This window comes from Gorilla gorilla, chromosome 9 (assembly GCF_029281585.2).
Source record: "Gorilla gorilla gorilla isolate KB3781 chromosome 9, NHGRI_mGorGor1-v2.1_pri, whole genome shotgun sequence".
NCBI classification, from domain to species: Eukaryota; Metazoa; Chordata; class Mammalia; order Primates; family Hominidae; genus Gorilla; species Gorilla gorilla.
This window is the reverse complement of record NC_073233.2, coordinates 79,300,427-79,323,203: the sequence shown is the minus strand read 5'-3', so window position 1 is coordinate 79,323,203 and position 22,777 is coordinate 79,300,427. Positions and strand designations below refer to the sequence as shown.

Sequence of the window (22,777 nt, the reverse complement as noted above, 5' to 3'; positions counted from 1 at the left end):
GGCTGAGGTGGGAGGATCACTTGAGCCCCAGAGGTCCAGGCTGCGGTGAGCTGTGATGGTACCACTGCACTCAAGCCTGGGCAACGGAACGAGACCCTGTCTCAATCAATCAACAGCAGAAGAGTCCGCTCTGTTATGAGCATCACACTTCTTCAATGTTTGCAAAAATCACTGTCTCATGACAGCTGCTCAGTTGGACATCCTATTTGTGACGATGTCCTGCAGAAACGCAGAGCTCCAGGTTACCAGCAGCAGGACCTCGGGCTGCAGGAGGGGCGTTACTTGCATCCCAGGGTCTCAGACACAGGCTCACTTGTGCCTTGGACCTTGCTGCCTCCAACTGCCGAAGTGGGGACCAGCCTCGGCTGCACACTGTGTGCCTGTTCCTACCACGCTTGCCACCCCCCACCTTGAGGCCTTCCTGGGCTCCAAGGCTGCTTGGGTCTTCCTTGTGTGGCAGCCCCTAGCACGCTGACTGTCTCGTCAGCCTCTCTGCCTGCCTGTCCCCAGCTCACCCCAGCTCAGGGCCTGGCCCAAGCAGAGGATGACGGGGAACAGATGGAAGCAGGTTCTGTCTGCGGCACCAGCCCCTTTCCACGCTTGGGAAGTCCGGAACTTCCCTGTCAGACTTTTCAGGCACTGCACCCTCACGGCCTCCACCAGGCCCGCACGAATGGGGCCACTTTCCATGTCTTTGATGAGCATCCCACACAGGTGTCTACTGGAGCACTCACCGCCAGGTTTCGAGATGAAATCTCCGCCCTGTAGCTCCGGACGTCCTCCAGATCCAGCGTGGCCGTCAGGACTTCCTGGGGAAGGAAATTTCAAAGAGAACCCATGATTTCCCATTTGTTCCACTCCCACGTGTAATTTGGCCACTGTCAAAGGTGTTGTCACACCTTCTAAAGCAGGGGCTGAGACCCTGGATTCCTGGGGGCCCAGGGATGGGGCAGATGACATTGAGGCGGACCCATAGCCCTTCCCCTTCACTGTTGCCACCGGAACCTCCACTTCATTCAGACACTTGCCAGTGACCCACTAATCACAGCACAAGACACCACCCTGTCAGTAAGACACACCCCATCAGTAAGACACACCCCTGTCAGTAAGACACACCCCTGTCAGTAAGACACCCCCATGTCAGTAAGACACACCCCTGTCAGTAAGACACCCCAATGTCAGTAAGCCTCTGCCAGCGACTTCTGGGAACACCCCTCTCATCAAAAAGACACGCAAGGAGCCAGGGCCACTTTGCTGCCTCTGCATGTGGCAGTGTGAAGATGGGATGGCTGGAGCTGCTGCAAACATCCCATGCCCACGAGGAGAGGCAATCTGAGACAGGCCAACACAGAGGAGGGCGAAGCTGGAGAAGCAACCTGAGACTGAGGCCAACACAAAGGAGGATGGAGCTGGGGGAGGGCAGAGGCGGAGCCGCAGCCCCGGCATCCACACCAGGGTCCTGGCCTGGACGTGCTGCCTGTGTCACAGGAGGTGATACTGCCCTGCCTTTGAACCCGGCTATGGTAGGGGTTCTGCCAATTGCGGTATATGCAGAAATGAGGTTTTAACTCATAGGGGTTATTCCTTCATGAAAAAATATCTTTACCAAATTGTGTTCCTGAGTGTTGCCTTGCTAAACACGAGTGTGGGACAGCGGGAACAGCACCTGCACCACTGCGGCGGTTCACAGGATGGCCGTGGCCACCTTGCGTGCCCCTTGCTCCTACCGCTGTAACAGGGGGCCATACCTGGCCGGAGATGCCCATGAAGACAAGGAGACCGATTCACGCATCCTGTGGTTCTCTGGCTGCTTCCCAAAGTGACGGCACCCTGGCCACCAAGCCTCCATGCAGAAAGCCACGGTCCGTGTGAAGCCATAAAACAATGGAGATGAGGGAAGGCGAGGATCGTTCCATGAGAAGGTGGCTCCATCCCACTCTCCCCAAGGCTAGGTTAACAGCCTGCCGCACGGCGGCCTGACTCCAGGCACACGACAAGCCGGAAAGCCCAGGGGATTAGGAAGACCCTGAGAAACGCGGGCCCGACGGGGGTGATCAGCAGGTCTGTTGCTTGAGCAGGAGGCAGAAGGGGTGACTCTGAAATGATTCCACGTGTCACAAGACTTCTGTTGACCATTTCAGGTGCACCACGGAGGACCTGGTGGAGGGCAGTGGCCCGAGCCTGAGGACAGTGCGGCCACTCTGAATACAGCAGGCCTGTGGCCGCAGCCTACGACGGAGCTCTCAGGCAACATCATGAACTCTAGAGACGTGTAAGGCAACGGCTCCCGGATTCTAATGCACGAAACAACCGCCTGGTGCTCACTAAATATACAGACCCCCGAGGACTCCGATTTGGTGGCTTGATGTGGGGCTGGGAACCTGCGGGGGTCCTGGGGCAGGTGATTGATTGCCAACACACCTGCCAATCAGCATGACCACCAACGTGCCTGTGGCTCTGACGTGGGGAACGGGGAGAGGACCACACTTCCCATCATCAGGAACCTAATCCTTCTCTTCAAAGCCCTTCCAGCTCTGTCGCGGTTAACGATGAAGCGCAAGGAGGCCTCTGGGGACGCTGTCATGTGGAAAGCAGGGCCTGGAGTCGAGACGGCCACACCCTTGCCTGCCCCCTGTGCAAGAAACCCCTGAAAAGACCGTGGAATTCTTGTTCAGGGTGAAGTTCACTCGGTCCACTATGAAACTGGTTTGGTTTTGTAACCGCCTCCGTGCTGACCACACCTATGCTGTGCAGAAAGCACCAGACAGAATCATGAGGATGGGAACGCAGCGGGAGCAAAGCAATGAACTGCTCAGACAGCCTCGCAGAGTCGGCGACGCCAGGACACAAGCTCGCCCTGCTCCTGCAAAGCCAGCTGCAGAACTCGCCTCCGGTGCTACCGCCTGCCTCAGTGAATCCGCCGCTTTAATGCCCGTCCCCAACAAGAGCAGAGTGGAAGGCCGTCGGGTCCAAAGATGAGTCAGGCAACGCTGTGTGTGGGAGGGAGTGCTGTGGACCCGCGCGTGGTCTGAGCCCGAGAGTGGAGACGCTCCCACCCACGCCGGCTTGGGGCAGAACTAAAAGTTACTTTTTGTTGTATTTGTGCACTTGGGATTTATTTCCATTTGTGGCAATAACAGCCCATTTTTTCTTGTTTGCTTCAAAAACAGAAAGAGAGGCCGGGTGCGGTGGCTCACACCTGTAATCCCAGCACTTTGGGAGGCTGAAGTGCGTGGATTGCCTGAGCTCAGGAGTTTGCGACCAGCCTGGGCAACACAGTGAAACCCTGTCTCTACTAAGTAAATACAAAAAATTAGCTGGGCATGGCAGCATGCGTCTGTAGTCCCAGCTACTCGGGAGGCTGAGGCAGAATTGCTTTAACACGGGGCGGAGGTTGCAGCGAGCCAAGATTGTGCCACTGCACTCCAGCCTGGGCGACAGAGCAAGACTCCGTCTCAAAAACAAACAAACAAACAACCAAAAGGGAGAGTGGCCCAAACCTCCCCAAGGACTTTCCATCTGTGGTCCCTTCTCTGTGGAGGAAGTTTGCGTCCATGGCGATAACGATTACCTGGGAAGCCTTGCCCTGTGCTAATGCGCGTCTTTAGCCACAGAACGTGCAGAGCTTTCATCAGCTTCCCAAAGGAATCTGGGGCCCAACAAGGTCCTGAACCCCATTCCAAGCGGCAGCTCGGTTGCTGATGAGGAATGTGCCAAGCAGCGTTCTTAGCTTTGTTCTCTGTCATCTCCTTCCTCGGAGCACCCACATATCTGTGTCGCTTCGGGATAGCAATGGCGCTTCTGACCTGTAACTCACAGCTCCCCCGGGGCCCTCCCTCACGCAGCTGGCCACTGTGTGCTCAGAGATCCCCACAGAACAAAGCCTCCCTGACCAGAGTGTCCTGGGGTCTCCACTTCTGCTTCCCAGGACTCAGGGGCAGTGTGGCATAAGGCCTCAGATGAGTATATGTGGCCTCAACACCCAAGGAAGACAGACAGGGCCTTGAACGGCCTCACCATACATGGGATCCCTGGACCTGTCTCAGGTGCCATGGAGCCTGCTCATTTCAAAGGAGCGGCTTTGGTTCCCTGCCAGCCCTTGGAATTCAAACAAACCAACAACACCCTCCCGCAGGGGCCAGGCGGCACCCATCCTCTCGTCACCACAGAGCCCACCTCCCACAGCGGGGGCCGTCCCCTCTGTTCCTGAGCACACTCCCACCTGGCCCTGCGTGGCACGGAGCCCTCCTCCCGCACTGTGGGAACGCAGGACTCGTAAGCTGCCCTCAACCTCATCTGTCCACTACTATGTGCCGTGTGTCGGGGTTCAGCTGTCCCCAGACCTGAGGGCGGGAGGTCCCCCCTCACCAACCAGGTAAATTTGAGGCCATCAGAGCAGGCGGGACCCCGGGGGGCTTCTCCACAGGGGCCCTCACTAAGCACCCGGCTTACAGAGGAGAGCCAGGAGCTCGGCCTCTGCACAGAGAACCCTCCCCCAGGCATGTCCAGGCCCGCTCATTACCACATCATCCAGAGAAAACTGGGATCCTTGAGCAAAGATGCTTCCGTTCATGGCGATCATGGCGCAGCCGTCATAGTACAGGCGGTCCCCGTCGCAACCCTTCTGGTTGGCCAGCAAGTAAATCCCACCGTTCTGAAAAAGGAGGACCCCACAGCGGAGTGGTCAGCTGTGTCCACCACCCTCACCTGCCACCTGCCCAAGTACAGGAACCTCCGCCGAGTCCCGCTAGGTCATCCTGAGTGGTCCCACCACCGCAGAGATAACGCATATGTGTGGGGAAGCATAGACCTGTGAAGCTGCGGTGAGCCCCGCCTTGCTAGGTGCCAGGCTCTACACAAAACATTTGTTTTTCCTTCACAACAACCCTACAAGGCAGACCCCATCACCTCCCTTAGGCATGATGAGGTTCAGACAAGCCAAAGAAAGCTCTGCGTGACGAAGCCAAGACTCAAACGCGGCTCAGCTAGACCCACATCTGCCCCGTGAAGGATGAACCAGCACCGCTCCTCGCACATCTCACTGCCCAATAGCAGGAGCAGCAAATGTATGGGTGTTCCCTACGCCTCACCATGATGCCAACGAAAAAGGAGCATGTTCCGGTTCCTGGTCATGGCAGAGAGGGTGACAGGGTTGCTTCATAGGGTGGCTGCGTGGGTGAGATGGGCTGTGCCGGCGAAGCCCTGGAGGGCAGCAGGGCACACTTGTTGAGTCCAGGCCATAATTACTAGCCTGGAACGCCCATTGTGTGTGGGCCCAGCCCTGCGATGGGCACTGAGGATGCAGGAGTTCTTGAGATACAGTGTCTGCCCTGTGGCGCACACTCCCTGGCCCAGCCCCTACCTTGCTGGTGACCATAGTCACGAGATCCACCCTGGTGTTGGCTTTGCGCAGCACGTGGTGGCTGCCCGAGGCGTTGGTGATGATCTCCACGCCATCCAGGCCCATGTCGATGTGCGGGCTGCAGGCAGAGGCAGGTGAAGAGAACAGGCCACCAGACTCCTCCAAACCAGCCTCCCTGGCGGCCCCTTGCACTCTCCCACGGCAGCTCCCAGCCCACGGCCACGGCCACGGCCACGGCCCCAGGACGTCTGCAGTCCCAGGTCCTCCCAGCTGGCCCATATGAGGTGGGCGATCAGACAGCACAGGGGCATGGGGCTGACCTGTGGGGTGTCCAGAGCTCCTCACAGATCTCACTTCCAATGCAGGTGTCCCACGTCACCAGCACCGCATCTCCGAAGGGTACAGTTTCCTGCAGTCGGAAGAGAAGAGTGCATGAGATTCACTAGCCATGCCCTGTCTGGGCCACGCACTACCTAGGGCCATGGACATCCTGCAGCCACAAGAGCTGGAGTTGGCTCTGGGCTCTTGCACATTCCGAAGAGGTGGGTGCCCTGCGGCTGCGCATGGGACACCGGGTGGTGCCAGGCAGAGGCGCCCTTAGGAGCCTATGTGTGGAAGAAGGGGACGCCTGTACTCTGAGCAGCCAAGGGGCAGAATGTCACGGACATCGATGGGGCTGCCAATTGGGGCCAGCAGCTTCTGAAGTGACCCTGTCCTGTGATCACACTGAAGCAGCTGCTGCCCTGTGCTGATGAAGCTAGGCCCCCACTCCCAGCCACAAGGCAGTGGCTGAGAGGGGACACCAGGGTGCCTTCCCTTAGAATTCAAAATTGAGAGTAGGGCATTTTGCTGTCGGTCTAGATAACATTTAAATGTCAGAACATAGCCCCTGGGGGTGGAGAAGGCTGTCTTCTGCCACAAGGAGGAAATGAAGAGGAGGAAGCCAGTGTGAGCGGGGGAAGGGAGGAAAAGCAGCCCCAAGGCAAGGAGGAGCCGCCCTGGCTGCTGTCTGGCCATGCAGCCCCCCTCACTGTAGGAACCTGCCTCCTTTGTCTGTTTCAGACCTGTGAGCACTGTGATGCCTTCCTTTACCTGGATCCCAAAGGGTTCCTGCCCCACCCGGTCCACTGTTGGCCTAGAACAGCGACAACCGACTGAAAAACGGGCTCCACACCCAGGGACGCACCTGCTTTGTCAGGTCCTGTATCATCCGAGGCAGAAAGTACTCCTCTGTGTGCCTGGAGAGGAAAACACCGAGGAGCTGAGGATGAGCATCTCAGGACAAATGAGGAATGGCAGCTACATTTAAACAAAACTCAAACTGAACCCTCCGAACTGACGAACTGGCAAAGGAACTGCCAATGTTCCCCCCAATGCAATAAACAATCGCGTTCAGGTAAAAAGAAAAGAGTATGAAGGTGGCTTGAGGAGACTATGTGACATGGTGGTGGGCTGGGCTCTCCGAGCATCGGGCTGCCTCAGTTTCCCCACACGCTCATGTTCATCTTTACTGAGAGATGTGTCACAGGGGATTTGCTGAGAACTGGCCACGTTGCCTCATGGAGAAATCCAGGTGGAATTCCTGATGGCTGTTACTGAATCAGAAAAATCGTGTGGCATTAGCCCGAAAAACAATGACAAACCCGTATCATCCCTGGAATACAATGATGCTCTCAATTTGAGAAATCGGGAGGAGGGTTTAATACCAACTTTAGTGCAAGGTGTCCCAAGAAGCACCACCAAGAGGCGGAATCTTCAAAACAGACAGTTCACGCATTTGACTTCCAACAGGCTGTTACGAGATGCACCACTCAGACCTGCAAGGAACTCCGTTTCCTTTTTGCTTTCTTAGAATTCCCAGGAGCCTTCTGGGCATGGTTTTAGTAGTTCTCTTTACTTAAGAAATGTTAAAGGTTGAGAAACTGAGTCAATGATGTCTTTCCCCATCATTCACGTAGGGAATAGGGACATGAAGATACCCTACAGAACTGCAGGCTGCCTCGCCATCCCATATTGAGCACTCCATTCACCCTCTGTAGCCTGTTGACGGCGATGCTGCTGCACCGAAATGCATTTTAAATGCAGGAACGAACCATCCAAACATCTCTCCCTTCATCTGCACCTTTGCCTCGACTCATGCAAAGATGCCCTGGACACCAGAACAAAGACCCAGCGGGACAGGCATGCACCTGGCCTTGCTCCTCACTGCAGCTGTGCTCCACAGCCAGCGCACACCTTGAGGATGGCTCTCTGCAGGCAAGGACCAGGCCTTAGTTATGTTTTCCTAAGAGGACCTGGAACCTGGAATGGCTCCTTGAGCCTGCCAAGTACTCTTTACTAAAGCAGGGGCATGCTGAACATGACCATTTCTTGTCATCATTCGGCACAGCTCCCAGAGGATTAGAAAACTCAGCTTTCTCTAAGTGAACCAAAATGTACAGTTGCTTCTGGTGGGCTCCAGCCTCACCTTCCTGCCACCTCTTCCACGGGGATGAAAGGAATACCATCCCAGAGGGCCCAGTGTGACACCTGACACCGAGGCGTTCATGAGACGAACGGGGAAGAAGGAACAGGAGCCCCACACTTATGCTCTGAAATCCTAGAGACAACATCAACTGATAAAATTTCTCAACAAAAGCACAAATAAATGACAGGAGATAAGTTTGCAGCTAAGAAAAGAATTTGAAGTCTTAAAATACTTGCAGATAAGAAAACAAAGCATAGGATAGAGCCCTGTGAAGAGCACTGCAGAGAAGACAAATTCAGGGGAATCAAACTGCCAGAAAAAAAATACAAATAAACGAAGACAGTGATGGTTAGAAAGAAGATGAAACATAAGGCAGGCAGACACAGACATGTCACTTGCCAGCCATCGAGGTTCCTGAAGAACAGAACAGAAGCAAAAGAACGAAAGCCTTTGGAAGCAGAAAATAGGTAAACTTTCCTGAAATAAGAAGACCTGAATGTGGAGTCAAAAAACCTTACAGGGTATCATAACAAATAAGGAGAATCCCCAAGCCATTTGCTGGAGCTACTGAACCTCAAGAGTAATAGAGACATCCCACAGGCACCTAAGCAGGAAAAGCTGGCTCCTGCAGAAATACTAAAATCTGGTTGGCCACAGACTTCCTTTATGGATTAATTTTATTGCAAAATATGTTATGCAAAAGAGTACCAAGGCACACATGTGTAATTAAAGGATATTAAAATAAGCCCAGTGCACACAGTACCCAGGTGAAGGAGCAGAGCATCGCCTGGACCTCCGAGCCCCCAGCGTGCACTGCTCTCTCCTTGGAAGTGCTCCCTGCATCAAATCTTGCCTATCTTTATACTTCAACCCAGGAACGTATCCTTAAGGCATAGATCACTCATGCACCCAGGTGCACTGATATGGTCTGGCTGTGTCCCCACCCAAATCTCATCTTGAATCATAGCTCCTGTAATTCCCACATGTTGTGGGAGGGATCTGGTGGGAGATAATTGAATCATGGGGCAGGTTCCCCCATACTGTTCTCATGGCAGTAAGTCTTAGGAGATCTGATGCTTTTACAATGGGTTTCCCTTTTTGCTTGGCTCTCATTCTCTCTTGTCTGCCGCTATGTAAGACATGCCTTTCGCCTTCTGCCATGATTGTGAGGCCTCCCCAGCCACATGGAACTGTGAGTTTATTAAAGTCCTTTTTCTTTACAAATTACCCAGTTTTGGGTATGTCTTTATCAGCAGCATGAAAACGGACTAACACACGTCTTTTTTTTTCTTTTTTTTTTTCTGAGACAGGGTCTTGTTCTGTCGTCTGGGCTAGAGAGTAGTGGCACGATCACAGTTTGCTGTAGGCTCAACCTCATGGGCTCACGTGATCCTCCCACTTCAGCATCCCAGGTAGCTGGTGTTGGGAACAGGCCCCCAAATCTATAAACAAAATCTCTGCAGCACTGTGACATGCTCGTGATGGCTGTGACACCCACGCTGAAGGTTGTTGGCTTCCCAGAATGAGGGCAAGGAACACCTGGCCCACCCAGGGCAGAAAACCGCTTAAGGCGTTCCTGAACCACAAACAATAGCATGAGTGATCTGTGCCTTAAGGACATGTTCCTGCTGCAGATAACTAGCCAGAGCCCATCCCTTTGTTTCCCGTTTTAATCTATAATCTAAAGAAACAATGCTTATCACTGGCTTGCTGTCAATAAATATGTGGGTAAAACTCTGTTCATGGCTCTCAGCTCTGAAGGCTGTCAGCCCCCCGATTCCCACTCCACACTCTACATTTCTCTGTGTGTGTCTTTAATTCCTCTAGCGCCACGGGATTAGGGTCTCCACAACCAAGCTGGTCTTGGCAGCTGGGACCACAGGTGCACACCACAACGCCCAGCTGATTTTTGTATTTTCTTTGGTAGAGAGGGGGTTTCACCATGTTGCCCAGGCTGGTCTCGAACTTCTGAGCTGGTCTCGAATCCTGAACTTCTGACCACTTTGGCCTCCCAAAGTGCTGGGATTACAGGCATGAGCCACCACACCTGGCCTTTCTTTTGGTCTTCATGAGTATCTTAGCTATTCGTGGCCTTTTGCTCTTCCATGGAAATATTAGAGCCAGTTTATTGAATTTCCTGTTCAGATTCTTATGGAAACTATACTGAATCCATAGATCAACTTAGGGTTGATGAATGCTTTTCACACTGTGCCTTCCTTTTCACACACACAGGCAATCTCCATTTAGCTCAGTAGTCAATAATGCCCTCCCATAAAATTTTATCACTTTTTCCCATACAGGGCTTACACATCTCCGGTTATAGTTATCCATAAGCACTTTTGCTGCTGTCATAAATGGTATCTTTCTTAAAATTACATGTTCTGACTGAATGTTGCTGGTAAATGAAATGAACCTGGCTTTTGGTTGGTTTTATCATCCAGCAAACTTGCCAAAATGTATTGTTAATTACAATATGGTTTCAGCCTATTCCTGGATTTTCATTTAATCCAGAATAATGACCTCTGTCTTTTAATCAAATTATTGTATCCATTTTTATTTGTAGTGACTACTGACAGATTTATTCTGTCTTATGTGCTATCTCTGAGTCCTACTTTTTCTACTGGACTTTTAAAGAACTCACTTCCTTTTATGCTTTATTTGGAATTATTTCATTTTTTCCTTTTTAGTCTTCTTTTCTTCTGCCTGCTATTTTGACAATCATATGTTCTATATCTTTTCTTTTAGTGGCTACCCTAGAAATTTTCTGTGTCTCTCACCTAAAGTCAAAAATTGATCAGTATCTTTATCTTTACTCTCCTACGGAGCATTGCCCTAATTTACACACACAGCTATGCAGTGATTTAGGGCTGGCCTACTTTCTACTACATGCTAGACATTATGTTTCATACAGTTCCATTTGTTGACACGTATCCACAAATTTATCAATATCCTTTTTCACCAATCCTTTTGAAATTTCGAGGCTTCTGCTAGGATGATTTTCCTTCTGCCTAATGTACATGTTCAGAATTTCCATTAATGAGTCTTTTAATGATAAAAAACTGTTTTTGCTTGTGTAAAAATGTCTTGATTTTGTCCTTGTTCTTAAAGGATGCATTTGCTGATTCTAACATTCCTGGCTGCCGGTGACTCCCTCCTCGGATTTTTTCCAGCCGCCGTCTCCTGGCTCCAGGCTTCACCACTACGAAGCAGGAGTTGCTCCAGCTGCTGAATCTTTGCGGGCAATTTGTCTTTTTCCCTTTTGGCTACTTTTGAGAATTTCTCTGTGTCTTTAGTGTTCTGCGATTTCACAAGAATGTTTCTAGATGTGAATCTCTATTTGTTTATCCTGTCGAGATCTGTTGCAGTTAGCGTATCTGAGAACAGCATCTTTTAAACATCCTGTGGATGTTTCCATTTTCTTTCAAATACCGCCTCTTCTCTGTAACCTCCATTATCTCCTTCTGAGACAAGAATTCCACCCTTGTTATCCACTTTCACCCTTTTCTCATGTTTCTTAATGTCTCTTAGGTTTTCATCAGATTTTCTTTAAGGCTTAAATTCTGGATAATTGCAGGGAGAGGTCTATCTTTCAGTTCCATACCTCTCTATTCAACTATGTTTAACTTACGTGTTATTCATTCACATTATTATTTGGCTCTTTTTCTAATTCTGATTGGCTGCTTCTTACCTTTTGAGCTTCTCATCGATTTACTTCAGTGTATTAGGAACATTTATCTTCTATTCTGTGTTGAGCTTTCACATCTGCATCTACTGTATTTTTTTTGCTGGTTCTGACTCATTGTGCCTTATTTCCTTGTATGTTTTATGACTGGACTCTGAGCTTCTCATTTTCCTTAAATGTCACGTCTAGAAATTCGGAGCAGCCTGGATTGAAGGTGAATTTCTCCAGAGAGACGTCTGTTTGCCTGTGCCCAGTGCCTGCGGGTGCTACAGTAACTACTGGAAGGTCTATTGCCTGGAGACTGGACACTTCCTGAACTCATCTTGGGTCCACATGGAATTAACTTCTTCTCCTGAGTCTTATACTACACAGGTAGGGAGGTTTCCAGCACAAAGGCTGTCAATTTCTAGGCAACATCTCTCCCCCTCCACCAAGCACCAGATTGAGGGAGGCGTGTGTTCAGCCTTCCCTCTCTGCGCAGTGGACTTATCTCTCAGTCACGGTTTTAGTGTGAGCCATCTGTAGCTACAGCATTCAGAGGTGTCTCCTATTGGATCTCCTGCCCACCCCCCCCACCTCCAGTTCCATGAAGTTATCAACAATAAAGCTGAAGGTCTCCAGGCATAGGAAACCCTTGGGGCAAAAGCCAGCTTTGTGCCCAGGGTCTTACCCTCATTTCCCAGGGTCTCCGGTTTACTGTTTTTAGGCTCAATGTATTCTGTACTTTCCTGCCAGCTCAGCGGTGCATATTTGAAAGTGAGACATAAATGCAGACATACTGTATCTGGCATATTAATGGCTTCAGTTGTGAGGGTCATTCCGGTTCTGGAACTGCCCTGGAGTCAGAAATGGCAAAGCAGCAAAAGAGTGAGTGGCAGACATGAGCGGGCAATGATTCCACCTGCAAGACAGAAAGTGAACCGCGAGGGGCAGCAACAGACATCTCTCCACCTCTGCTGGCAGAGAGGATGAAATTACAGCCTTGCTGGGAGCGGTGGCTCACGCCTGTAATCCCTGCACTTTGGGAGGCTGAGGCGGGCGGATCACCTGAGGTCAGGAGTTCGAGACCAGCCTCAACATGGGGAAACCCCGTCTCTACTAAAAATACAAAATTAGCCGGGTGTAGTGGTGTATGCCTGTAATCTCAGCTACTCAGGAGGCTGAGGCAGGATAATTGCTTGAACCTGGGAGGCAGAGGTTGCAGTGAGCCGAGATCGAGCCATTGCACTCCAGCCTGGGCAACAAGAGCAAAACTCTGTCTCAAAAAAAAGAAAGAAAGAAAGAAAGAAATTACAGCCTTGGAGCCTGCAGAAGAGAGTGGCCATGAGAAGCAAAGCCGTCCACCCATGGAGATCTTGCAGCCCGTGTCTGGCAGCACCAGGCTCTAGAGGCGGGGTGAGGCACAGCCAGAAGCAGACGATACCTGGACCAACTCCCGGGCCCAGCACATCATCCCACTGGAGACCAGAGTGCACCAGACAGACCCTGGGCACCAGAACACTAGGCTCGGGAGACAGGGGACAGGGAAAGGGGTGGTATTGAGGTCTAGAGGCTGAGGATGGGGGCGCGTGTTAAGTGAAAGTCCAAGTGGCTGAGTGTAGGTGCTCAGCCTAGGAGATCAAAAGATGGCGCTTTTTTTTTCTGAAGAAATTAGAAAGCAAAGATTTACTTTATCTTCACCTCGACATATGCTAAAAAGACATGGGATAAACTCAACATCCATTCTCAATTTTTAAAAACCTGAAGTAAGACTAGCTAGAGATAGATATAAGTCCCAAATCAAATGCAGAAACATGAAGAGCTTTCCAAGGAAAGTCGGGAAAAAGACGAAACTAACCATTAGCAAAGAATTTTGCTCCAGAAATGATCTAGAACATTGTTCTAGAAATGCTGGCCAACAAAAGTTAAGAAAACGCACCAAAAGGTGTAAATACTGGAGAGGAAAAGGAAAATTCGTTGCATATTATATAAGTTCAACTTAAAAGAAAAACTACAAAAATCAACAGACTAACCAACAGACACAAGAGGAGAATTTAATGAGGTAGTCAATTACAAAAGCAACATAAAAGTCAAGTTTTCCTATATAAAAATATTAACCACTTAAAAATATAATATTAAAGAGTCCATTTACAATAACAACAATAAAAAACAGAAATAACTGTAATAAAAATACAGAGTAGAATTTCTCAACCGCGGCAATTTTGCCCCCCAGGGGACATCTGGTAATGTCTGGGGACATTTTTGGTTGTCACAACTGGGAGCATCTGTGGGGAGACCAGCTATGCCAGTAAATGCCTGAGGATGCACATGGCCAACACCCCATGACAAAGAATGACCCAAATGTCAACCGGGTGAAGATGTGAAACCTGACATTCAGTAAGTATCATTCGAGATGGAAGTGGCACTTCACCTAACATGACTGATATCCCTGATTGATGACTGAGAGTTCCATGTGATCTGAGCTGAACCTGGCTACAATTTAATCAGCAGCATCAAATCAGGCATATAAGGGACTGGCACCGGGGATGGAGACCCTAGTCCATGTTTCTGTGCATCTTCTACTTGCAGAGGCCTGATCAGATAAGGAAGCAATGAGTATGGGGCCCCAGATGTGGAGAACAATGAACAGTTGTTCTGAGGGCACGATGACCTACACAGGCACAATGACCTCCTTCCGCAGTGGCCCCCGCAGTTCTACCTCATCCCCAATGTAGCCCCCTCCAGCACAATGCTATAAAACTTCCCTCCAGCCCCTGCCTCTCTGCAGACAGCCCCTTCTCTGCTGTGCTGCCTGTTGCAATCTTGCAACATACTTTCATACCTTCTCTAATAAATCTGCCTCTCTTTACCTACAACTGTCTTGGTAAATTCCTTTACTGCCTGCACCATTGGCCCCAGCTAGTCAATATCTGTGACACTGCTGAGGTAGAATAGGGTCTGGGGGCAGGGAACCTAAGCACTTCCTAGAACTAAATCAAACAGAAAAACCCCGCTCTTTTTTTTTTTTTTTTTTGAGATGAAGTCTTACTCTGTCGCTCAGGCTGGAGTGCAGTGGCGCAATCTCAGCTCACTGCAAGCTCTGCCTCCTGGGTTCGCGCCGTTCTCCTGCCTCAGCCTCCCGAGTAGCTGGGACTACAGGCGCCCGCCACCACGCCCGGCGCCCGCCACCACGCCCAGCTAATTTTTTGTATTTTTAGTAGAGATGGGGTTTCACCATGTTAGCCAGGATGGTCTCGATCTCCTGACATCGTGATCTGCCCGCCTGGGCCTCCCAAAGTGCTGGGATTACAGGCGTGAGCCACCGTGCCCGGCCCAAAACCCCAGCTTTCTAAGACCACGTAAATAACTTTGTAACTACTTCAGACAGCAAACACCCTCTTTATTTGCATAGTGTGTACACCAAGTAAATAACTTTGTAACTCCACTTCAGCCTCTTCATTTACATGGGGCTCACACCAAGTAACCGATGGGAAGCCTCTAGAGGATATTTAAACCCCCGGACATTGTGTAACCGCGCCCTGAGCCCCTGCCAGGGCTGCTCCCACCCTGTGGAAGGGGCTTTCATTTTCAATCACTCTCTCCTTTGGTTGCTTCATTCTTTTTTCGCTTTCTTTGTGCTTTTTGTCCTATTCTTTGTTCAAAATGTCAAAAACCTGGACACCCTCCACCGGTAACACTCCCATGATCAGGACCCAAGGCTACACACAGCAGAGGTGCTTAATGCACATCCCAGGAGTGGTCAGGCACCCGACTCACCGACTCCTCGACCACGGGGTGAACCAGCGCAGCTCACGGTAGTTGCCTTCATTGGCCAAGGCCATCTTGGGTCTGATGAGCAGGATCTTCCTGCAGACAGGGGAACAGGGCTGTGCACACCGGGCTCCTGAGATGAACGTGCCACTGGCAGTGGTCAGTGCCACCAAGGGACAAGGTGATGCCGTGCAGAGTCAGCTTGAGAACGGGGCCCCGAGCAAATCTCTTTCCTTCTCTGGGCTTCCACTTTCTATGACTCGGATCCCCATGGCTGCATCCATTTGTGACCGTCAACGATGAAGTAGCTAAGCCCCAGAAGGTGTGCACCTCCCCAGCAGCTGGTGACCAGGTGCTCCAAGGGAACTTGCTCACCCAGACTGGCTTCCAGGCCACAAGGACCTGTGTCCCCACACCCCCACCCTCTGCATCTCTCTCCTTCTGATACCTGATGATGCCTGTCTCGGTGGTGGCTGAGACCCAGAAAAGCAAAGGCACCCAGATCACCTGCCTGGTGCATCAGCCTTCACTGAGTCCGGGCACTTCCAGGAGCAGCCTCCCAGTAATGGGTCCCCAGGGCACCAGCACAGGTCCTGGTAGCCCTCGGCTGAGAGCCAGGGAGAGGCCCCAGTCACCCTGCTGGGGTGGGGGCAGGGAGCCTACCTGTTGAGGAATATCACTCTGCAGTTGTAGCGGACGTTTCGGTGCATTACAGGCCTGCAGGAGAGAGGGGAGGTACACACGTGTCTGCCCGGTTATGAAACACAGAGCACATGGAGGCAGCGGCTGCAGCTCTGGAACCATGCATTTTACTTTAATATGAAGCTTCCTCCGATCCCTTCGGAGAACTGCAAGGCTCTTCTGTGGCACCCTCAAATCAAAGCTAAAATGAGCCGAGATGGTTCTGCCACCCAGGCAGCACCGACTCTAAGCCTAGAGGAGCTTCTTCTCAATGAAGGGCAAATTCATTCCACCACAGGGTTCTTCCCTCTCCTCCTGGAATGTTCCAGCCTCTGCTGCCTCCTCCCCTTTCCCCTCCAAATTGCCTTATGCTAACCTGAGGCATCCACTTTTCAGCACCTGTCCGCCCTGAGCTCATTTCCACCCACCACCTGGGACAGGTGGAACCCCTCCATTTGCTGCTCCGGGCCGGCCCTTTCTCGGGACTGGGTCTTGGCTTCACGCTCCCATCACCTCGCCAACACCCTATCATCTCCCCCTGCAGATAAGGGGACCACAGCAGGAGAGGGCGGCCTGGCTGGGGGCACTCGAGTGGGGACCAGAGTGACCCGACAGGAGGCTCGGGCCAGATCAGGGCAGCACAAGGGGAAGATGACCCTCATAGGGGTGCTGAGAGGACGCAGTGTCGAAGAGAAGCACAGGCGCCTGCCAGGGGTGTGATCCGACAGCAAAAGTGTTTCAGGGGAAGAAAAACCAAATGTGGATGGTGTGGAGTTCCGATTCCAGCCTTGCCACTGGCTAAGTAACTGGTGTGAACCCAAAAGTATCTGAGACAGGTCTCAGTCCATTTAGAACATTTATTTTGCCCAGGTGAAGGATGCACTCCTGACACAGCCCGAGGGGGTCCTAACTACACGTGCCTGTGGTGGTCAGGGCACAGCCTGCTTGTACACATTTCAGGGAGACAGAAGACATCACTCAATACATACAAGATGGGCACTGCTCGAACTGGAAAGGCGGGACCCACTCGAGGGGCCAGGGACGGGCTTCCAGGCCATAGGTGGATTTAAACAGTTCTGACTGGCAATTGGTTGAAAGAGTTATTATCAATAGAAAGGAATGTCTGGGTTATGATAGCGGGTTGTGAAGACCAAAGTTTTATGATGTAAATGAAACCTCCAAGTAGCAGGCTTCAGAGAGAACAGACTGTAAATGCTTCTTATGAGACTTAAGGTCTGTGTTGATGCTCATGCTGGTCAGCTTTTCCAAAAGGGAGGAGGGTAAATGAGGCCTGTCCGACCCCCGATTACCCCCCACTCCCAGTCATGGCCTGAACCAGTCTTTCAGGTTAACCTTGGAGGGCCCCTCTGAGAGAAGCAGTTCATTCAAAAGGTTGGGAGGGCCTTAGAATTTTATTTCTGGTTGACATCAGCCTTGATTCTTCCTCCCAAAAATGGGGATGAAAGGGCAAGATGCATGCAGGGGCACCACTGCCTGCGCCGGTCCTGGCTGCAGCCACCACAAGCGACTCACTCCATCATGGCTTCTATTCCTCTCCGTTGTGTTCTGGATTCAGGTCCCCACCAAATCTCATGTCCTACTGTAATCCCCAGCATTGGAGGTGGGGCCTGGTGGGGGCGGAGTTCTTATGAATGGGTTGGCACTGTCCCCTCCGTGCTGTTCTCCTGACAGTGAGTGAGTGGGTTCTCATGAGATCTGGTTGTTTTAAGAGTGTGTAGCGACTGGGTGCTGTGGCTCATGCCTGTAATCCCAGCACTTTGGGAGGCTGAGGCAGGCAGATCACAAGGTCAGGAGTTCAAGACCAGCTTGACCAATATGATGAAACCCCATCTCTACTAAAAATACAAAAATTAGCTGGGTGTGGTGGTGCATGCCTGTAGTCCCAGCTACTTGGGAGGCTGAGGCAGGAGAATCGCTTGAACCCAGGTGGCAGAGGTTGCAGTGAGCCGAGATCGCACCGCTGCACTCCAGCCTGTGCGACAGAGTGAGACTCTGTCTCAAAAAGAAATAAATAAAAATAAATAAAAAAGTGTGTAGCACCTCGCCCCTCTCTCTCTTGCTCCTGTTCTTGCCATGGAAGATGCCTGACGAACACAAACTTGTTCTCACTTAGACAAAGTGTGCCCAGAGTGTGAGAGAAATAGATGTTTTAAATAAAATACAGGCCCTCCGTGAATATCTGATCTCTAAGTGGAGTAAGCCACTAGAACAAACTCAGAAACAAACTAAAGCAGATCAGGGCGGTGCTTTCACTACGTGACCATTTTACCACTGAACACATAAAACAAAGTCACACACCAAACAACGCACCAGGAAAAGGATTTTTACCTTACGTGGGAATGGACTGACATGTTTCGCATATAAAGGACTCAAAATAAATGAGACAAAAACAGTTGTAGGCAAAAAACCAGGTAACTATCGAAGAGTGTTATAAATCACCAACAAACAAAAAAAAGTTCAACTCAGTAAGTGAGCAAAGCAAATAAATAAGACAGTCGTTTTTAAAAAACTATTCACCACTCTGTTTCTTTATTTTGCTTATAAAGGCAAACCCTTGTGGAGCAGAACTAAGGATGGTGCACCACCAACCACAGAGGGCGGGGACCCAACTCAGCACCCTCTTCCTGGAGGACCATTTGAAGAAACGATGCAGGATGGAAGTTATCAATGACATTATGATAAAACTCTTGTTTTGTTCAATGGAGCCTCCAATCCAGAAAAATGCTAGATTTCAAAAGAAAAAATACCTTCAAATATGATGGTTACAAATTTAAGTGTAAAAAGTAGAAAAATGAAAAGAGGATGATAAATTCAAAGTCAGCAGGGGAAAAGTTTGAGCAAAAATGAACCAACAAAAGGCAAAACCCAAAAAGAACCAGCCTGGGCAACAAAGCGAGACCCAGTCTCTATGAAAAATAAAAAATAAAATTAGCCAGGTGTGCTGGTGTGCACCTGTAGTCCCGGGTACTCAGGAGGCTGAGGCGGACGGATCACTCGAGCCCAGGAGGTCGAGGCTGCAGTGAGCCAGGATGGCACCATGGCACTCCAGCCTGGACAACAGAGTGAGAATCTGTCTCAAACAAACAAAAACAAAAACAAAAACAAACAAACAAAAAAGAAAACCTAATGAATAGAAAACTTGGTGAAGTGACTAGAGTAAGTCTTTGTGGTCCTCTGACTCTCAGCCCCTCAAAGATGTCCCCATCCTAACTGCTGGAGCCTGTGACTGTGTTATGTTACCTGAGGCGCTGCAGGGGTGATGAGGTGACAGGCTTTGAGATGGGAGATGATTCTGGACAATCTGGGCCAGCCAGCATAATGGCAAGGGTCCCCATAAGAGGGAGGGTCAGAGGAGGAGCTGTGACAACAGACATGGGGGTCGGGGTGACATCACAGCTGGGAGGGGCACAGGCCAGGGAAGCTAGAGAAGGCAGGGACGCAGATCCTCCTGGAGTGTCTGCGGAAGGAACCAGGCTTGCTGCTCACCCACTGACCCCTTGACTTCTGACCTTCAGAACCATTAGATAAAAGACTGGTGTTGCTTGTGTCTTTTGTGTCCATGGTAATTCATCAGAGCAGCAAAAGGAAACTAAGAGAGTCCACAGGACCAATTAGCATCATCCGTGTGAACAGAGCACTAAAATTCCGATCCATGTGCTGCTTAGAAGAGGCCCCAGTCCACAAATGTCACGGTGAGGGTCGCACGCGAGTGGCAGGAGAATATGTGCCAGGCAGATGCCAAGGAAGAAGCGAGCCAAGGTGCCACGTCCATGCCAGATGAGGCGGGGCTGAAGGAGACGTAAAGGACTCGATGCGAGGTTCAGTGACAGGGGATGGCAATGCAGAGCGCGGCAGACACCAGCAGAACATGTGCAGAGGCCTCCATGGGGACAGCTATGCAGAGTGCAGCACAGACACCAGCAGAGCGTGTGCAGAGGCCTCCATAGGGGACAGCTATGCAGAGTGCGGCACAGACACCAGCAGAGCGCACGCAGAGGCCCCCATAGGGGACAGCTATGCAGAGTGCGGCACAGACACCAGCAGAACATGTGCAGAGGCCTCCATGGGGACAGCTATGCAGAGTGCAGCACAGACACCAGCAGAGCGTGTGCAGAGGCCTCCATAGGGGACAGCTATGCAGAGTGCGGCACAGACACCAGCAGAGCGCACGCAGAGGCCTCCATAGGGGACCACCTATGAAGAGTGCAGCACAGACTCCAGCACAGCATCCTCCACAGGGAGCCGGCTATTCAAAGCAGGGCTCAGATACCAGCACAGCACATGCAGAGGCCTCCATAGGGGACCGGCTATGCAGGGACAGCACAGACACCAGCACAGCACACACAGAGGCCTCCATAGGGGCGGCTAAGCAGGGACAGCACAGACACCAGCACAGCGCACACAGAGGCCTCCATAGGGATCGGCTATGCAGGGCACAGCACAGCACATGCAGAGGCCTCCATAGGGGCGGCTATGCAGGGACCACACAGACACCAGCACAGCACATACAAAGGCCTCCACAGGGACCGGCTATGCAGGGTACAGCACAGACACCAGCACAGCGCGTGCAGAGGCCTCCATAGGGATCGGCTATGCAGGGTACAGCACAGACACCAGCACAGCGTGTGCAGAGGCCTCCATAGGGACCGGCTATGCAGGGTACAGCACAGACACCAGCACAGCGTGTGCAGAGGCCTCCATAGGGACCGGCTATGCAGGGTACGGCACAGACACCAGCACAGCGTGTGCAGAGGCCTCCATAGGGACCGGCTATGCAGGGTACGGCACAGACACCAGCACAGCGTGTGCAGAGGCCTCCATAGGGACCGGCGATGCAGGGTACAGCACAGACACCAGCATGGAGCATGCAGAGGCCTTCCTCATGGAGCTACACATATGCAGCCTAGGACATGGGAACCGTGTGGCAACATGTGGACATGGAACGAGCCCCAGGGCTCCCTGTGATGTGAGTCAAGCTCTCTGCACGGGGTGGGGTGAATGCTGCATTCCCCTTTGTGCAGAGTCTGCTGATGTGTGCACAGGACTTTCTGGAAGAACTGACACATCCTGCTTTCAGGAGCTCCCTCCTTGCAGGGGAAATGAGGTGGCTTACGGGGCTGAGATAGGAACAAAACCCACTTTTCAAGCATAAGACCTTTCATATCCCTGGACACATGGATGTTCCACACCCTGGATGGAGGCTGGTTGGGTGGGTCACGCCCTTGAGCTTGCCTTTGTCCCAGGTTTGCCCTTCCACACTCACACTGGCACTTACATCCCCACGTCGCAGATGATGTCCTGAGTGACGGGAGACTCCAGAAGGGCCGCTAGGACTTGAAACGAGTGCAAGAGGGTGTCCGACTCGTAATAATGATCCCAACATCCGTAGCCGCTGCAGAGACAGTGAGAAGGTGAGCTCCAGAAACAACTCAGGTGAGCGGGGAGGGGCAGGGCCTGTGGGCCAGTCCAGTCTGAACATGTCTGGGGGCCGGGGCTCAGGTGTTTTCTCAAAGCCTTCCAGGTGATTCCAATGAGCAGCCAGCATAAGACCCAGTGCCACAGCCAGATGTGCCGTACTGAAAGCGAAGAGCACGGCCCCTGCTCCTCTCTCTGAGTTTTAAGTTACTACAAAAACTCTCTCTCTATCAGGAAGTGCCCGCCCTTGGGTTTCCTTGTAACTGTTAATGTGGCCCAAACGACACTGATCTACAAGAGAAGAACCTCAAAGAAACAAAGCTGGACCCACAGAAATCCATTCTTTGGCAAAGAAGATCACTAATAACCATTCAGAAAAACCACCCACAAAGCTGCCCCTGTGTTTCTTGCTACAGATGCTTGTAGTCAGCTGAATGATGAACCCCAAAAAGGTCCGTCCACACCCCACCTTAGAAACCTGCGAAGGTGACCTTATTTTAGAAGAAGAGTCTGCTGATGTAACTAAATTAAGTATCCCAAGATGAGATCACCCTGGCTTTTGCAGGGGGGCCTAAATCCAATGACAAGTGTCCTTGTAAGAGAAAGGAGAGACAGGGAGAACAGGAGGCAACATGAGGACGGAGGCAGAGATGGGAGCAATGAGGCCACAAGCCAAGGAGCACCTGGAACCACCAGGAGCTGGGAAAGGCACGAGGGACCCTCCCCAAGAGCCTTCGGAGGGAGCCAGACCCTGCTGCCATCCTGATTTTGGACTTCCAGCTTCCTGAACCGTGAGAGAATACATTTCTGTTGCTTTAAGCCTCTAGTTTGTTTCTATCTGTTTCGGCAGCCACAGGAATTAATTCAATAATCTGTGGTGTCATTAAATGCAAAGGCTGGGTTTCTTAGTATTGGGGTTCCCATAATAAAATATAGAGTATTTGTAGAACACTTATAACTCTTCAAGAAGTTCTCCTTTCTACTACACGTCAGCCTGGAAGGCACACTTCAAATGCCCAGCAAACCTCGCACACACCTGCATAAACCCCAAAACCAGCAATTGTGACTTTCAGTATCTGGGAAAGCATTGCTCTCTGCCTTGGCTCTGCTAAGAGGAAAAGCCCAGTTCTCAGATAGAAAAGGCATCCAGGAGATGTCCCAGTAGGGAATGGAGTTCTGAGATGTCCTTTCTCCTCCAATGGATCCGTTTCATGGGTTTTCATGCCCTGTTGGCGTCCTGGCCCACATGTGAAACCAAATAACGTTATAACACCAGACGTCCCGCTGCATGGCATCCAGCGACCAGAGGCCTCTCACCCCTTCAGCGAGTCAGCAGCAGGAGCTGGTCCTGGGGCCATTTGGGTGGTAGCCTTCCCTTTCCAAAGCTTCCAGCACCGGC

The 22,777-nt window shown here is 51.3% G+C and overlaps 1 protein-coding gene across 5 annotated transcripts in view; it reads right to left on the bottom strand.

Annotated features, from left to right (window-relative positions):
- The window catches only part of NADSYN1 (NAD synthetase 1), a 69,890-nt gene that overhangs the window by 43,223 nt on the left and 3,890 nt on the right, over positions 1-22,777 (bottom strand). For all 5 annotated transcript variants that reach the window (XR_008669997.2, XM_055356642.2, XM_063693302.1 and 2 more), the window contains exons 3-10: positions 21,239-21,355; positions 15,925-15,978; positions 15,268-15,357; positions 6,549-6,600; positions 5,683-5,771; positions 5,363-5,480; positions 4,523-4,654; positions 735-809 (exon numbers count right to left, since the gene is read on the bottom strand). Coding sequence is in view for 4 of the 5 variants with exons in the window: in XM_055356642.2 (XP_055212617.2) it covers positions 735-809; positions 4,523-4,654; positions 5,363-5,480; positions 5,683-5,771; positions 6,549-6,600; positions 15,268-15,357; positions 15,925-15,978; positions 21,239-21,355 (727 nt within the window). In the remaining variant the exon portion in view is untranslated. The remainder of the gene's footprint in view (positions 1-734; positions 810-4,522; positions 4,655-5,362; positions 5,481-5,682; positions 5,772-6,548; positions 6,601-15,267; positions 15,358-15,924; positions 15,979-21,238; positions 21,356-22,777) is intronic.